Consider the following 18,386-nt stretch of genomic DNA (forward strand, 5'->3'; position numbering starts at 1 on the left):
CGATAGAGCGAGCACCCAAGTCAGTCTCGCGTGGGACGAGTGCCTGTGTGAGCGATAATGAGCGAGTACGCTTAGTACTGCCGTCCCCCCAGAAGTAGTACTGCGAGGTAGTTCCTGGGGGAAACGATGGTGGAGCCCAAGGGAGTTTAGTCGGTATTACCGGTATGGTCGAGTCCGACACTCCAGTACACTTCCGTGTGGTAGTTTGGCAACTACAATGCTCGTGTACTGGGTTAGTGTGTAAATGCATTCTCCCTTGTAAAAAAAAAACTCTCTCAAGCAGCTTACCAGCTCCGTCGAGGAGGCAAATCGGTCTGTATGCCGAAGGTTCTCCCGGGGATTTCCCAGGCTTAGGCAATAGCACCAATTTCTGTCGTTTCCGTTGGAGGCAGCTCCTGAACATATCTGGAGCGGCAAGAATCGCGTGTTTAAGGGCCAGGTTCGGAATATCATCCGGTCCCGGCGCCTTATTGAGCTTAAAACCTCTTGCGGTTTCGATAAGCTCTTCGATAGTCACTAACGGGACCACGTCAACCGACCCATATGGTGTATCAGGCCAGTCTGTTGAATCATCCGATCCTGACTTGTCATCAACCCAACTGCCGTTTCCAGCAGGGATGCGATATGGGTCGGACAGCAAGGCAACATCAGCTTTACACTCAGTAACCGACTGTTGTAGCAGCGCTTGCGCTGCCTCGCAGTGGTTTAAGTTTAGCTGTGTTACTTGCATGTCTGGACCCTTCTAGAGGCCGGACAGGCCTGTGCACCGGTGAGGTGTCTGTTGTCTGTATTAGGGGGACAGATCAGACACCTCGGTGCGGCCTGACAGGCCGCGGCACTGGATGACCGATACTGGGCATAGGGCTCTCACTTGAACCCCATCACGCAGTACCTCCTCTGTCAACTTTTTATACTCAGCACTTTTCTGAGCAGCATCCCGCTTTAGGACGAGAATTATCTCGCCTTTTCGCGTTCGACGGATGCAGTTGACGTCGCCTCCTAGACCAGTAAGCTTATCATCGCTCCTCATGGCCTTCAAGACATCGGCATAGCTTTTATCATCAGACTTGAGAATGATCGCTTCGCCTCTGTCTTTCCGCTTACCGTTGCCATTGAAAGGCGCACCCTTTGCAACACGGGCTCTACCCTCCTTAGCAGATGTAAGCTGCGTTCCACCTGCCTCCTTGCCTGCGGCTTCTTTCGCTCGTAGCTTCGTCTTCTTTGGATTTACAACCACAGTCCAGGGTTGTTCATCGTTCCGGCGAACTTCAGTTGCCCTCCTAGGTGGAGGCACTGACTTCCTCTGTTCCTTAGGATCGGCAATTTGCACGACCCTCTCCCGGCGTGATACAGTTTCCTTCCTTGGTGGAGGAACTGGTTTCGATTTAGCTTCATTCAGGTCGGAGTTGCTCCGCTAACGGCCATGCGTTTTTGAAGTTCTGCGGTATGGCTCTCGACCAACCGCTTCTCATCAGTGAGGCGACGAATCTTTGATTCAGCCTCCTCACTGACCTTCGCCGCCTGACTTATCGCCAACTCCTTTTCCTCAGTAAGAAGGCGAATCTTCCGTTCTGCCTCTAGTAGGGACCTCCACTCCATGCATTAAGTTAGAAAAAAAAAGTTTTTTGAAAGGTTGCCCTTCTTGCCCCGTAGCGGGAGACATATGCGTATAACGGCAGTATAACCACGTAGTTTCTGGATGAATACTTATAGTCTTGAAGGTACCTTCAGCATCAACCACCAAAGCATGGACCGCTGCGAGAATATATTGTATGTTAAGAGTGGAAAAGAATGAACTCGATTTTATGTTTATACCAAAAATCCTTTTACTTATTTCTCATAATATATCATAACCATCCTAACACAATACAATACAATAACATGTCATGTCTCCTTGCTTATGGGCTGTAAGAAAAACATATATAAAAAAAAATAGTTTCATAAAGGCTCCCCCAGACCTAAGGGATTCCATTGCCGCGATTCTATCGTTGGGTCGCTACAGACATTGTTCCATTTACGCTTCCATACCAACGGAAACAGAATTGCAGTCGCCAAGCGATCGAATAGCATCGCAATTGTCGCGTCGCATGGGTTTGGGGGAACCTTAAACCTCCTATAAAGCATATATTTTTAATAGAGAACTTCGAATGTGCCAATATAAATAAAGTGATAACAAAATATAAAATGATTGAGTTTGGCCTAAATAATCTACAAAAACCTAATACTAACAATGTCTGCCATCTCCTCTTTATTTTGATACACCTACCCATTAACCAAAAAATGGATTAACAATTTTACAGTGCACTTTGTATTTTAAATAATCCATTGTTTATACCCCATTTTCTTAGCATTTTTTATGGAAAATTACTAACTCTACATTGAGGCGTTTTATTTGAGTTTACCTCCGAAATCATCTTACAATTTCTTCAACAGTTTAGCCGCCTCCTCTTTAGCCTGCTTATCATCTTCGTTCAACACCGTTACATTAGCAGCCAGCAAAAGAAACTCCTTTGCCTTTTCATTGTTCTTCAGCGCTTGATAAGACTTTCCCAACATCAAATGATTCATCGAGTAGAAGTTCGGTTTCGTTTGTTCGGCCTTCTGGAAACAATCCAATGCCTCCTCGTAGGTTCCATTCGGTGGCGTAGCGAAAATCGTGGCCACAATTTTGCGCTGATACCACGGCAGTTCCGCCAGGCCGTAGTAAAATTGACCCAGAATGTACCAGCTGGTGGCATCGGTGGGATTCAGTTCCAGTGCCCGTTTCATGTGCTTCTTGACATTCTCCAGCTGGGTGACACGTTCCTTGATACCGTCCAGCCCACTCTTGGCGTCCAACAGAATCGAGTACCACTTGTGCGAGGCGAAGTCGTTGTCATTCAGGGCCAGGGCTTCCGTTGCAAACTGGAAGCTTTCGCGGACCATTTCCTCCTTTTTGGGGCTGGGGGTGCTTTTCGACAGGTTGTACAGCACCCGAGCCAGGCGCCATTTTATCTCGTATGCTTCGGGATTCTGGAAATACAGATAGACATTGAATTCATAACATGTACCCAAAGGTGGCTCAAAAAACACTTTTTGAATTTTTTGATCGGTTCTATTTGATGTTCTGATGCTCTGGGCAAAATTTCAGCCAAATCGGTCAATGTATGGGCGGTGCTAAACTCGTTGGAAGTTTATATGGAAAAATGTATGCAGAAAAATCGAAAAACAGTGATTTGCAGTTCGACGACACAATTTACGATGAAGAACTATGATACTCAGTTCTTGTAGAAATAAATACAGAATGTTATGCTGAAAATCACGAGAAGATTAGAGTTTTTTAGACAAAGATATTAGCATTTTACTGGAGTCTTGTATGGGTGAATTTATTTCTTTTCAAAGGTAAAAGAAACGAAATTTGCTAATACCCCACTTCAGAGAAATGTTAATAACTTCGCCGGGCAAACACTAATCTTTTTGCGGTTTTTAGCATAAGTTCTGCATAGTTCTGTATTAAATTCTTCAAGATCTGAATGAGTATCATAGTTCTTCATCGTAAATTGTGCCGTCAACTGCAAATCACTGTTTTTGGATGTTTTTGCATACTGTTTTGCATATAAACTTCCAGCAAGCTAAGCATGGCCTAAACGTTGACCAATTTGGCTGAAATTTTGTCCAGAGCACCAGGGCATCAAATATAACAGAATAAGAGGGTGGCCTATAAAAAAATGAAAAAAGTTTTTTCCATACTAATTTGAGCCACCCTAAATGTACCCATAAGAATTAGAATAAAAAACAATGAATTATTTCTATTTTTTGCGATTTTTTCAGCAGTGGGATTTATGATGTGAATCTAGTAATTGTATTCAATTAAGTTTTATCAACATTATTTTGATTTTTGTCTGAACATGTAACGCTTTACGTAGTATAAAAAGCATACCACTAGTAATCAATGAAATCTAAGTAATAGAATTATGTTGTTTCGCCCGTGCATGGCCACATTTCGCCAAGAATGTGTTCTATTGAAATTTTAGCTTTAAAAGACAATTTGTCTAGACTTAAGTTTGAAAAGTTAACAAAGTGCTTGCCGAAAACATGGATAGCTTCCACCTGTCATGATACGAGTTAGTACTATCAGAGCTTAAAATATTCATCTTCATGAAGCAACTTCGGTCCGAATTTTGACAACCATCGCATGAATATTCAAAACATAGAATGACATAGTCAGACGACTACACCACGAACTCATTCATTCGACTGTCACTGAATGTGTTTACTATGTGCAGAAAAAAACATAATTAGCATTGTTTATGTTGATGTTTACCACTGAAAGTGCCTCGCGGAGGAAAATCGGATTCAGTCCTGTGTGATAAATCACTTTACTCATTTGAAACGTGTTCAGATTTCGGATAATTTATCAATTTGTAAAATGTGCATAAATATTCAATGACTAATATTCAACTGAATGAAACTGTCCAACTGTCCAGAGCCGACTATGAATGTGTCGGAAGTGAACTGACAAATGAAGAAAAATGGTCTTCACTAAAAACTTTCGATTATTTTACACTCTGAGTACTATTCCATTTATTTCTATAACGTTGTAATCTTTAGATTCGTATTTTGACCTTAGCTGTAAGGCCGTCTTCAGTGTCTCTTAGGGGCCCTCCTTAGCCGTGCGGTAAAACGCGCGGCTACAAAGCATGACCATGCTGAGGGTGGCTGGGTACGATTCCCGGTGCCGGTCTAGACAATTTTCGGATTGGAAATTATCTCGACTTCCCTGGGCATAAAAGTATCATCGTGTTTAGCCTCATGATATACGAATGCAAAAATGGTAACTAGGCTTATAAACCTCGAAGGTCATAACTGTGGAAGTGCTTAATGAACACTAAGCTGCGAGGCGGCTCTGTCCCAGTGTGGGGATGTAATGCCAATAAGAAGAAGAAGAAGCCAAGTTACCATTTTTTGAATTCGTATATCATGAGGATAACACGATGATACTTTTATGCCCAGGAAAGTCGAGACAATTTTAAAACCGAAAAATGCCTAGATCGGCACCGGGAATCGAACCTAGCCACCCTCAGCATGGTCTTGCTTTATAACCGCGCATCTTACCACTAGGCTAAGGAGGGCCCCTAGGCACTTGACTAGGTGCTTGGTTCGACTAAATATTTTTTTTCATTGGTGGACTGCAAAAAAGCATGAAATTCTACGAATAAAATATAATATTATTGGAATATATTTAATGCAACTGTGATTCTTGCGATCAAAATTTATTTGTGAAAAATATTTAATAACAATAACATTTTGTAATTATTTAGATTTTTTAGTAGTCAGTGCGAATTTAGTATAAAGCGCGAAGTTGGGCCAAATCACAGTAACAGTACTATTTTTTTTATGCACGGTGCAATAGTAGATCGGTGGTAGAACATTGATAATTAACCAAACGTCTTATAAGTCGAGGTAAGCACGATACGACCCTAAATCTAGGATCTTTATTGGTGCAAAAGATCTTCGATTCTGTGGGCAAAGGTGTGTCATTGTGTTAGTTAGATACAAATCCATGTATGTAATAGCAAACAATCTCGTGGTATTGATAACGGTGGAAATGTTTATAAGATCTCCATTCTTTTTTTGTGGGTGATTAAGCAAAAATAAAGTTTTCAAAAACAGTAAAGCATAGCCTCCAATGAGTCAATATTAGCCACTCACCGTGCTTTTCACCAACAAATCGTACGCCTCCTGAAAATTGTTCTCGTCGAACAGCTGATCCGAATGCTGAATGGTCTCGCTCAGGCTCTTGGCAGCTTCCTTTTCGGCCATTTTCACACCGACTTCCTTCTCCGCTGCTGCAGAATCTTTCTTCGATTTACCCGATGAGAATAACGAAAACGATGCTAAGAAACCAAGTCCCGTGGATGCAGCTGCTGTGGTAGTACGTGGCGGTCTCGCTTCGATAGAGCGACTCAACTGCATAGACGATAAACGAATTTCAATTACTTGCGATGATATCCAGTTAAGCTGTGACTGAATATGAATAATATGTTTTTAATTGAATCAGTCAGTCAAACTTTGGAACGAATGTTTATCTATGCACTGATAACACACGCAGTCTAGCTGCTTGATAAATTTGTGAAAATGGACTTTGTACTCAACTTCGACGGTATCGAATATGATGGCTCTATAACCAACTGTCGGGTAAACTCAAGTGTAATCGAAGAATATATACCTACCTCAATATTGACAATGCACTGTATGCAGCTTTATCTCACAAGAAAGCAAACAAAGTATCCTCAATAAAGATGAATTCCCTTTGACTCACCTTAGTAGATCGCACGAATATGGCCCTCAGTCGCGAGATGACGTGATTATTATCGAAGATCCGTTGTTGCTGTCTCGATCCAAGCCTCAAGTAGCTCTTCCAGCTTTGTGCAACGATGGGAGATTGTTGTCTTAGTGCGAGTATACTGGTGATCAAAAACCGGCAAGCATACGAACTTTTAGTCACCATTATCACAATCTGCACAGTTAAATGTGTACTGGACAGATAGTTGCACTGACTAAACTTGAATGTACTGCAGCTGTTGTGCCAAAATAAGGGTGAAAAAAAGTGTAGCTACGTCGATAGATTGCTTCAACGAGAAGATCGAGTGATTCAAAAAAGCAAAACAACACAATTGGTATGTGCGACTGAAGAAATGCGACTACACATAACATCTATAGCATATTAATGGAACTGCAACAACACAACAAGAAGTATAGATAATACGCTGCGCAGCTATATACCGTACGCAGAGATGGGAGTGACAAAACATGTTTTGGTGTTAAGGTACAAATACTGACACGCTTCTGGTCATACAATGGGCCAGTTTGAGGGGCGATTCTAAAACGATATTATTGTATCATTCAATTAATTGGTTTTCTGTCACATACTGAACTGAGAACCTAGACCGTGCGATGGACGTTATTGTTGAGTATCTAATAAGCACTGAGCTCGCCAACTTTGATCGCTTACTCCATCACTCAAATCAATTCGTAAGGATATATCAAAAATATCTATATCAAAAATTTCACATGCATTTTATTTTCCATCCGTCATATCTACTTTACATGTATGCTATTTATGCAAATGGAATGTTGAAATTAGTTGTTCATATACATATAGATATTATTTAGCTCACATAGATTTTTTTTTATCGATTGCATTTATTTGGCAGTGTACAACACGGAGCCGAGATTCTTTATGATATTTACAATTGATATCATTATTATTTACAGTTAGTTTGGGGGAAGGGGCTGTTTTAACTAATTGAAACACGTGTGGTTTCATTGGCGTTTAACATTGGAATAATTATTTCTATTTATTTAACATGGTAGTACAGTGATCGTTCGCTAATTGGGGCACGACCTCACCCCAACTAGCGAATGCCGTTCGCTAATTGGGGCGTTTTGACAAGCGTCAATGTTGTTTACTTTTCACATTGAACAAAGGAAAATTTTACGCGCCAGAAACTATCGATCCCGCCAAACACGGAAACAAAATGTCAACGCGTTTTTGACATCACATTCTGACGTTTAGATTTAGCGAACCCCCAACTAAAAAACGCCCCAACTAGAAAAACCCCAATTAGCGAACGTTCAGCGACAAGCGTATAGCGACAAGGATTACAATGATTGCTATGATCTATAATACTCCTCCTTAATCCGAGACGCCAAGTAATTCACAAAATTGTCTTTGTTTCTGAACAGCTAATGGTTTCGTGAAACCGTCGGCTGGTTGCTCCTTCGTTGGTAGATAGTCCAGTTGTACAACTCCTTGTTCGAGGCTATCATGCACAAAATGGTAGCGGATGCTAAAATGTTTTGTGCGAGGGTTGTATGAGCCATTATTTGCGATGCTGATTGCAGCCTGGTTGTCACACTTGACAAAAATCGAGCGATCTTCAAACATCTGAGAACGTAGGTTGTTCCACCACATAGTCTCTTGTGTTTTTCTTGTTCGAAAAATCAACCCTAATACCGTCCACTAATTTATCAGAAACCCTCACCGTGATTAATAAGGTAGTGATACTTGTAGGATTTTTATAGGATAACACACAACTGTTTTTGAGCTCTGTCTGAAATCGAGTGAGCTATTAACGTATATTTTTTTCTTTATAGAGATCGCCAAGCACATATACATCCGTATTGGAACTTCCGATCGGAATGAATTATAATATATTCATGAGTTCACAGTATAGCTACATTTACTTTCTAAAGTGAAATTCCGCTAATGCGGATACAACAGTGTTGTACGGGACAACGCCATGTACTCTGCCTCACAAAATGATAGAGCGACGGTAGGCTGCTTTTTTACATTTCATGATATGGCTCCTCCTTGTAAGGGGTCGTACACTTATTACGTAAGCAATTTTTCTGGGTTTTTCGAAACCCCCCCCCCTCCCCCCATGTAAGATTTTTTCATACAAATGTTTTTTTATTTATAGGGAGCGTAAGATATTGACCGACCCCCCTTCCCCCCCTAAGTGCTTACGTAATATGCGTACGGCCCCTAAGGTGAACACGTAGCCTGTGGTCGATTTTCGGTTGTCAGGATCTCCTCCCCAATCGGCATCGCTGAATCCCACAAGATCACGAGGTTCATGTTTGCTATACTCCAGTTTCTTCAATGATGTCCCTTTAAGATAGCGCATTATCCTTTTGACCGCCTCCCAATGTTGTCGTCCTGGGTTCCCAAGCAGCAGAATTCAGACTGATTTAGTTACAGCAACTCATATGCAACCTTATTCGGTCTCATTGCAGTGTTAAGATTAACCTAATCACTATGTGTTTTTATTGATAATAATATGAACAATCCTATCTCAGTGTGTAACACACATTATATAACTAAACTACTTTTGACGTGTAAACACTTATTCAGATCTAATAGACGCGCTTTAGGGTGCGGCCAGAGTAGACGCGAAGTGCGAAGCGAAGCGAAGCGTCCATACGATTTGACAGCTCCTTATTATTGATTGTTATTCCTTTGTGTGCAATTTTCGCGCCGCGTCGCGTAGACGCGTCTACTCTGGCAGGCACCTTACGCATCGGACGTGTTGGTGTTTCTCTCTGCTGCTCATTTCCTTCTATCAGGTTATGGTCTCAGCAAGAATCGTGTTCGATCGGTGTTGTTTTCGGCGCGTGTGAAAAGAGAAACCGCGTGTAAGTAAAAGTTTTCTCGGTTAGTGGATTTTCTGCGCTGAATTCTGTGCGAGATGGAGGACGATAAGAAAATTTATTTGTTCGATGGCTCCAATTACGCAAATTGGAGTTTTCGCATGGAAGTGCACCTCGAGGAGCTGAATTTGCTTGATTGCATCGGCTTAGAAATAGAAGAAGTGGCGGAGCTCCAAGTTGTGGGATATATAATGGATAAATGTTAAATATATAGAGGATTACATATAAATGCATGTTGTCCTGTGCTTTATTTTCCGTTTTGATAATTGAATAATAATTGATCATTATGCTGAATAAAATGAAAAGTTGGGAATGAACCCATAACGCTATTCAATTATAATAATAAAATAAAAAGTAAGTCCTGTAAAAGTTTTCAGAGTGAAATGATAGCCTTTCGGTACAACTTTGTTGTACGAGAAAGGCAAAAAGTGCTGGTGCCCTACAGCATCCCATAATATGTCTAACTAGATATCCAGTACACAAACCATCTTGGTAAATTATAGCTATTATAGCATATTTGAATTTCAATCGCAGTAGGCATGTGATTTGGTATAAAGTGCAACGTACACTTTTTGATTCATTCAGTGTTATATTCTTGGTGTAGAAGCTACATTTTTCAATGGCAAAGGAGAAATGGAATCGAAGCGTCACCACACAAGTGTCGCCGACTGATTCGGCTGAAGTGAAGCGGGAAAAGGAAAAGAAAGTGGCAGAACGGCAGAAGAAAAATGTGAAGTGCAAGTCGGTGTTGATCCGGAATATTGCGGATTCGCAACTTGAACACGTCAAGGGGAAGCGAACTCCGGCACAAATCTGGATAACTCTGCAAAACACATTCGCCCGGAAAGGAATTTCTGGCCAATTCTACCTGCTCAAAAAGCTGTCGGCCATGAAATTTGATGAGCTCGGTTCTCTGCAAACGCATTTGCTACAATTCGAACGAATGGTGCGTGATCTTGACTCGGCGGGGGTTAAACTTCAGGAGTGTTTGGTTGTGTTTTATTTACTACAAACGATGCCCCGGTCATATGGACAGCTTGTGACGGTGCTTGAAACCCTCCCTACCGAACAATGTACTCTCGATTTTGTGAAATCGCGGTTGCTTTGTGAGAGTGTAAAACGAGAAAACTGCGATGTGGGGGCAACTGCAGAAGATTCTACCGCTTTTGCCGGAAAAAGTGGCAACCCTCCGAAATTCAAGTGTTATTCGTGCGGGAAGATTGGACACAAACGCTCAGAGTGCCCTTCTCATAAGCAATCTGGTGGCACGAAGAAAAGCAAACAGTGGAAGAGAGAAAAGGCTCATTGCGGAGAGTCAGAGGTGGTTTTTGTTGGTGATTCGCTTAGTGCTAGTTCGGAAACCAATCAATCAAAGTGGATTTTGGATTCCGGGGCCTCAGACCACATGATCTGTTGTGCTAACTGGTTACGCGATGTACGAAAACTGGATACACCGGTTAAGATTCAAGTGGCTTCTGGAGAAACATTGGAGAGTGTTTATGCGACAAGTGAAATGTGTTGTTGAAGATGTGCTATTGGTTCCCGGTATGAAATACAATTTGTTTTCGATTCGGCGTCTTGATCAGTTGGGTATGGAAGTAGTGTTTGCGAAAAACGAAGCCTTGATCAAGCGGAATAGTGTTGTAGTGTGCCGTGCAAGCCGTCGGAATCGGCTTTACGAACTGAACGTCGAGATTTTGAAGCAAGCGGAATCAGAAGTTTTAATTAGTGTGATGCCAATGAACGAAATGGAACTATGGCATAGGCGATATGGACATATCGGTAAAAGTGGATTATCAAAACTTGTGAACGGACAAATCGTAAATGGCCTTGAGCTGAAGAATAATATGGGAAGTAGTGATACTGTGTGTGTTCCATGCATGAAAGGTAAGCAGACAAGGAAACCGTTCAAGCAGATGTCATTACCACGGAGTTCTCGGCCCCTCGAACTGATTCACACAGATGTGTGTGGAGCAATGACGCCCACAGCTTGGAATGGTAAGCGTTATTTTATTACCTTTACTGACGATTGCACACACTTTAGCGCAGTATATTTCTTGCGCTCTAAAGATGAGACTTTGGATGTTTTTCAAACGTATGTGTCTATGGCTGAGGCACAGTTTGGAAGCCGCGTTAGTCGTTTGCGTTGCGATAACGGCGGCGAGTATATCGGTGAAGTTTTTCAGAAATTTTGTCGCACCAAAGGCATCCAACTAGAATATACCGTTCCATACACACCGGAACAGAACGGTGTGAGCGAAAGACTGAACCGAACGATCATGGATAAGGCGAGGTCAATGATTGAAGATTCAAATATGAGCAAAGTTATGTGGTGCGAAGCAGTACTGACAGCCGTCTATTTGATAAATCGTAGTCCTACTGCAGCTGTGATAGGGAACCAAACACCGTTTGAAAAGTGGCATGGTCAGAAACCTGATGTCTCTAAACTGCGAATTTTTGGAAGTAAGGTTTTTTGCCACATACCGAAAGAGAAGCGTAAGAAGTTGGATTCCCATAGTCAAATTTGTCGTTTAGTTGGATATGCTGTAAACGGATATCGAGTGTGGGACGGTCGTAAAGTTGTCCTTGCTCGTGATGTTGTAGTCGAGGAGTCACCATTAGCAGAACAAGTTCGAGGGGTCGAAGCAAAGCAGCAACTGGAATCGAATGACCGACGACAGCTTGCCGGGCCTGTTTCGTTTGATCCTGCTGAAGTGACGACGGAATATCAAGTTCAAACCGAAGCCGTTGAAACTGATCATGAAGCAGGAAATAGCGTAGAGGATGGTGAAACTGACAACGAGGAAGGGCATGCTGATGAGGCACAGGATAGTTTCGCAGAACCACGTCGGACTGAACGTATACGGAATCCACCATCGAAGCTTAAAGATTATATATGTGTTGCTTTTGCTTTGAACGCTGAAAGTTGCGTGGAGGACACGGCAAGCATCGATGATCTGAAAAAGATGGAGGACTGGCCAGACTGGAAGCGTGCAATCGAGGAGGAGTTGAGATCGTTGGCAGAAAACGAAACGTGGCAACTCGTTGATCTTCCTCGGGGTCGGCGGGCTATTGACTGTAAGTGGGTGTTCCGTTTGAAGTTGAATTCGGATGGAAGCATTCAGAAACGTAAAGCAAGACTAGTGGCGAAGGGGTTCAGCCAACGGTATGGTTTAGACTTTACGGAAACCTATGCCCCAGTTGCCAGAATGTCAACAGTGCGAACGATGCTTGCTTTAGTGAATCAGCAGAATCTGGTAGCCCATCAAATGGATGTTAAGTCAGCGTTTTTGCACGGTCAACTAACAGAGGATATTTTTATGCGTCAGCCTAGAGGATTTGAGGAGGGAAACCAGGTCTGTAAATTGAACAAATCCATCTATGGACTGAAACAAGCGTCCAAGGCCTGGAACGACCGATTCAACCAGTTCGCGTTGCAAATCGGATTTAAGCGGTGTGAGGAAGATCCTTGTTTATACGTGCGGCATGGCAAGAGTGGACCTGTGTATCTATTGCTATACGTAGATGACATGCTGATCATTTCCAAGTCTCTTCGTGAAGTTCAGATCGTTAAGCAGATGCTGAAGAAGGAATTCAAGATGGTCGACCTCGGTGAAGCCGAGATGTTTCTTGGGTTAAAAATTGAACGAAATGTGGCGGAAGGTGTAATCAAGTTGAGTCAACCTGGGTACACTGAGGTAGTTCTGAAGCGGTTCGGAATGGAGAAGTGCAAGCCAGCCAGCACTCCGATCGAAGCAAACTTGCAGCTGATGAAGGAGAAAAATCCAATAAACTTGGACAAACCGTACCGAGAGCTGATCGGATGTTTGACTTATCTGGTAGTCACCTCTCGTCCGGACTTAAGTGCTGCGGTGTCATACTTTAGCCAATTCCAAAGTAATCCATCAGAAGAACATTGGTCTCATGCTAAACGGATTCTCCGTTATTTGCGCGGTACAACAAATCATGGAATTGGGAACTAAGCAGATTATTGGTTTCGCGGACGCGAATTGGGCAACGGATGTAAATGATCGACATTCTGTTTCGGGTTTCATTCTTCAAGTGTATGGAGCAACTACGGCGTGGAGCACAAAGAAACAGAGAACGGTTGCTTTATCATCAACAGAAGCCGAATGTTCAGCACTGGCAGACTGCGTCTGTGAAATTATTTGGTTTCGGAAGTTGTTCATCGAGTTAGGCTTGTTGATGGAAGGACCCATAGATGTTTTCGAAGACAATCAATCCACTATCGCAATTGCAGAATCTGATGCACCATCGAAGCGTCTCAAACATACAGATGTAAAAATCTATTTCATCAAAGAAAATGTCCAAAATGGAACGATAGCCGTAAAGTACATACCAACCGCTGAACAACCAGCAGATATGCTAACTAAGGGTCTTCTACCAGCGCTATTCAATAAGCATTGTTTGAAGCTAGGATTGCAACAGTGATAAGATTAAGGAGGAGTGTTAAGATTAACCTAATCACTATGTGTTTTTATTGATAATAATATGAACAATCCTATCTCAGTGTGTAACACACATTATATAACTAAACTACTTTTGACGTGTAATCACTTATTCAGATCTAATAAACGCGCTTTACGCATCGGACGTGTTGGTGTTTCTCTCTGCTGCTCATTTCCTTCTATCATGCAGTTGCAGAAACTGATGTACAACATGTGTGCTACTCGGGTTGGAACTCACTGGCGGAGACAGAGGTGGGGCACCACATGATGCAATCACACTATTGTTTTCATAGGCTATTGTTCTTGCGCCAAGTGGTACCCCACCAAATAACAATAGCTGGCTCCGCCAGTGGTTGGAACTGAACTGGCTCACAGCATTGGGGCTGTCCACAAACCACGTAGACCGAAATTTCACTTTTTCAAACCCCCCCGTCCCCCCTAGTAGACTTTCGTAGACTTTTTCGAAACCCCTCCCCCCACCATGAAGTCTACGTAGACTTTTCCAAATTTTACAAAACATAATATGTAATTGAAAAATATGGAAAACCACGTTTTAAGCAATTCAGCTATTCAATTTCCATGTAAACATTACAACAAAATTCGAATTTCAAACATAATAAAATCGAACTGAACAAAATCCAACAAAACAAAAACCAAATAACGAAATCAAATAACTTCTGAAATCAAATCTCAAAGCCAATTAATTTAATTACTGTTGAATTCAATTCCTCCTAGAGGTGTGCGCCACCATCGCCGACACTTTTGCATCGGCGCGCCACTGATAAAATCTGTCACGCATCCGACCTATAATTCTCAACGCCGCACAATGGCTAAAATCGGGTTTCTAGCGCGTTTATTTAATAATTCCTTTATTATGCAATTGGTGTAATGGTGTCCTTAAGACATTTAATCAGTAAGTTTATGCGCTTTTTTGGAGGTATTCAGCTTACTGATCTTAATCTCACATCTCACTTAAAAGTGAGATGTAAAATTTATTTTTTCCACTTCACAACATATAAGTTTTGATTCTTCATAAAAGTTGTAGCAAAAGCACCAAGTTCGTAGTTCCGTTACTTTTGGAGATTTTTTACGTTTTATGCTGACAACCCCTTAAAATGGGGTTTTCATCATATCTTTTACATTTTCATTTCTACATTTTTCGCATGTTCTAAAAAGTTATAGATAATATTAAAATACGTCGTTGGGTGGCTATTGTGACTTAAAAACTTAAGAAATAAAAGTTATAAAAGTTTTATTGGATTTTTTTTAGTCATATTTTATTTAACTGCTACTTGACACCGGGCAAATCGTGGCAGTCAATCTCATATGCATAAACAAGTACAAGTAATGAACTTAAAATCAATACCTTAACTGTAGAGTTGTCAGCGAATGTAAGGAATGTTTAATAAAAAACCATTTCCTACTATGTAAGGTAGAAATCAATCACTCATCACAAGGAGTTGATGCACCAATGCACCATGCGCCTCCATGCTTATACATTGAACATGTTTAAAACTTGTTGGCATGAAAAGCAATAAATCTCCGAAAGTAATGAAATAACGAACTTGGTGTCTTTGACAAAGTATTTCAGGAGAACTTTTGCTTCAACTCTCGCGAAGACATGTACCTTCCATGTTGAAAAATAGAAAAAAAAATTTTCATCACACTTTTAAGGGGATTGATCATAAGGCTGAATACCCTCAAAGAGGCACATCGACTTACTGATAAAATGTCTCGAGGACGCCATTACGCTAAATCACATAATAAAAGTAGGGTTAAGGCAGGTATTTTCGTCTTTTCGTCGTAGTCTCGAAAACCAATAAAAGAGAAACTTTTTTGACAAACTCATCCGTATCAAATCGTAAACTCAGGAGATACGTTCTGCTATATTGGAGTTCTAGCAAAGGGACGTTTCTTTCGATGTTTTTAGCCCCTATGACAATGGACGGAAATACCTGCCGTGTCCCTACTATTAAATAAACGCGCTAAACACGATTTTAGCCACTGTGAGCCTGTTCAAAATTGTGAAAACAGAAGAATTTTCAGAATTTAGAAAAAATTCGAGTTGAAATTCCGAGAATGTCAAGTCTACATTCCAATAAGTTTTGCGTGGAAATTTCGTAAAATTTATCAATTGATCACCCCAAGTAATTTTCCAATTTAGAATTATTTCCCGAGGTAATTTTAGGTTCAAACGGACATTCCGAAATATTTCTCGTGGAAATTTAGAATGGTTTCCTACGTTATTTTTTAATTTCTCTTGCAAATTCGAAGCACTTTCTTGAGGAAATTTAAATAAATCTTTTGGGCATTCCAAAAAATATTTTCTGAATAATTTTTGGTGTAAATTATGGAGAATTTTCAGTTGAAATTTTTGTGAACTGCTCGTAAAAAATTCGAATAAATTTTCATGAAAATTAGAAAGACTTAAAAAAAATGCTGTTATTTTTGTAAAAACTGTTTTTGATGGGAGATTCAAATAATTTCTCGTGTAAGTTTTCAACAATTTATTTAGAAGTTCCGAAAATATTCCAACGATAATTCCAAAGGATTTGCATTAGAACTGCCAAAGAAATTTACGAAGAATTTTCCACGGGCATTTCGAATAATTTTATTTATATGTCCAAAGAATTCCTCGCGAAAATTCCGAAGAATTTCCGAAATTAAAATAAATCGGGAACTTACCAGAAAATCTCCAGTGAATATTCTGAAGAGTTTCTTGCGGAAATTTCGGAAAATTCCATTTACAAGTTCCAAAGAATATCATTTGGGCTTTTAAGACTTTTTCTTAAATATTCCAAAATGCTTCCTTTGTACATAAATTCAAAAAAAAAATCCGTTGAAATACGCCTTAATTTCCATAGTTTGCAAAGAAATTCCTGCCAAAAATCAAAAGAAATTCTAGTAGAATCTGCAGTAAAATCAAAGTGAAGACTGAAAAAAAATCGAAAGTTTTTATAGAATACTTTGGAGAATTTTCCTGCTCAACACAGAAGACTTTCCTGGTGAAATTCATAACATTTTTATGAAGAAACGCAAGAGATTATTTCGGTAAAGTCATGCAAAAAATTGATAAATCCTAAAAAATCAAACTAGTGAACTCCGCACAAAACTGCTGTATAAAACGTTTTCAAAATAAAAATGAAAAAGTCTACGTAGACTTTTGGTATAACCCCCCGTCCCCCCTCGTAGACTATCGTAGACTTTTTCAAAACCCCTCCCCCCTCTCAAGAGTCTACGTGGTTTATGGACAGCCCCATTCACTGCATAAGCAATATCCGGACGGGTTATCTGGGCTACAAAAGACAAACATCCAACAGCTTCTTTGAACGGTATTCTCTTCATATTTTCAATTTCTTTCTGGCTCTTCGGTGCCATTGATTTACTCAGTCTTGTACTTGGGTCAGCAGGAGTTGCAACGGGGTTTGAATCAACCATGCCAAAACGCTGGATAATCTCATTTATGTATGCCTGCTGATCGAGCCAGAGTTTGCCATCTGCTCTTTGCCTCGTAACTCGCATGCCTAGACAGTATTTGGCTTCACCAAGATCCTTCATTTTGAAATGCTTACTAAAAAATGCCTTTAATTTTTGTTTCAGATTCTGGTTGTTGGTGAAAATCAAAAAATCATCGACGTAAATTGTTACAAATATTATCTTCTCCCCAGTAATTATCCAGTACAAACAAATATCTATACTGATGAACGATTTAGGCCGAAATTTCGAAGAATGTCATCCAATTGAGCATTCCACACTCTGCTCGATTGCTTCAAGCCATAAGGCGCTTTCTCTAATCTACATACCTTGCCTTTTTGCTGATCGATCTCCTGCGGCTGTACCATGTAGATTTCTTCGCCCTTCAGCTCCCCTTACAGGAAAGCGGTGACGGCATCCATTTGGTCGATATCAAAATTGTTCTTCACTGCTAGCGCCATGAGGTAACGGATTGTAGCATATCGCACTAAGGGAGAGTATACCGCAGGTGCAACCGGAGCGGAAGGAGAAGTGCCCGCCCGTGTTTGTGAAAGACGATCCACCGGATTTACGCCCAAAAATTCGCCAGCTAATCGCTAAGGGGTTGAAATGTACTTTTCGGCTCTGTAGCGAGGGCGTGAAAATGATGCCTGGCAAACAAGGACCACCATTAGTCCGTCGTGGAGTTCCTCAAGGTCCACAAGTATGAGTACTACACTTATGATCATCCCGACACGAAACTGCTCAAGGGTTTGCTGCGAGGACTCCGCGATACGAAGGAGGAAGAGCTCCAAACAGAGCTTGAAAGTTACGGACTGAAGTCAGTAGCCGTGCACAAGATCGCTCGTCACGACAAGGTGAGAAGATATCGCGACCAGCTTTACCTGATCCATCTGGAGCACGGCTCCACTACCTGGAAGGACCTGAAGCTGGTTGGCGTTATAAATTACACCGTCGTTGACTGGGAGCGATATTGGCCACTGCACCGCGATGTCACGCAATGCACCAAATGCTTCAATTTGCGGCACGGCACCAGAAACTGCCGGATGCAGCCACGCTGCAACAAATGTGGCGAACTCCATCCGACTGACAAGTGCGACAAAATGGAGGTGGCCGATCTCAAGTGCGCCAACTGTGGCGACAAACATCGGGCTGCCCAAAGTGAGCCGAGCTGCTGGCAGCTGCCGGCAGCTGCCGGCAGCTGCATCGGTCTAAGCTCCAGCATCGTCGGCACCAGCCACCAGCGAA

General features: G+C 41.4%; 1 protein-coding gene across 1 annotated transcript; it reads right to left on the reverse strand.

Moving 5' to 3' along the window:
* Positions 1-1,801: 1,801 nt before the first annotated feature.
* Positions 1,802-6,679, reverse strand: LOC134226860 (regulator of microtubule dynamics protein 1-like). Its single transcript, XM_062707910.1, has 3 exons — positions 6,302-6,679; positions 5,692-5,949; positions 1,802-3,012 (listed from the first exon to the last, which is right to left on the reverse strand). Exons 1-3 carry the CDS (start codon positions 6,488-6,490, stop codon positions 2,416-2,418), a joined length of 1,044 nt encoding a protein of 347 aa, XP_062563894.1. The 5' UTR covers positions 6,491-6,679; the 3' UTR covers positions 1,802-2,415.
* Positions 6,680-18,386: the final 11,707 nt, after the last annotated feature.

The sequence above is a fragment of the Armigeres subalbatus genome, chromosome 3 (assembly GCF_024139115.2).
Source record: "Armigeres subalbatus isolate Guangzhou_Male chromosome 3, GZ_Asu_2, whole genome shotgun sequence".
NCBI lineage: Eukaryota > Metazoa > Arthropoda > Insecta > Diptera > Culicidae > Armigeres > Armigeres subalbatus.

Excerpts from the sequence above, each read along its gene's own strand:
- LOC134226860 (XM_062707910.1), bottom strand. The coding sequence starts at position 6,490 with ATGGTGACTAAAAGTTCGTATGCTTGCCGGTTTTTGATCACCAGTATA. Across the intron at positions 5,950-6,301 it reads TATTCGTGCGATCTACTAAG|TTGAGTCGCTCTATCGAAGC; the intron begins GTGAGTCAAAGG and ends TCGTCTATGCAG. Across the intron at positions 3,013-5,691 it reads ATTTGTTGGTGAAAAGCACG|AATCCCGAAGCATACGAGAT; the intron begins GTGAGTGGCTAA and ends CTGTATTTCCAG.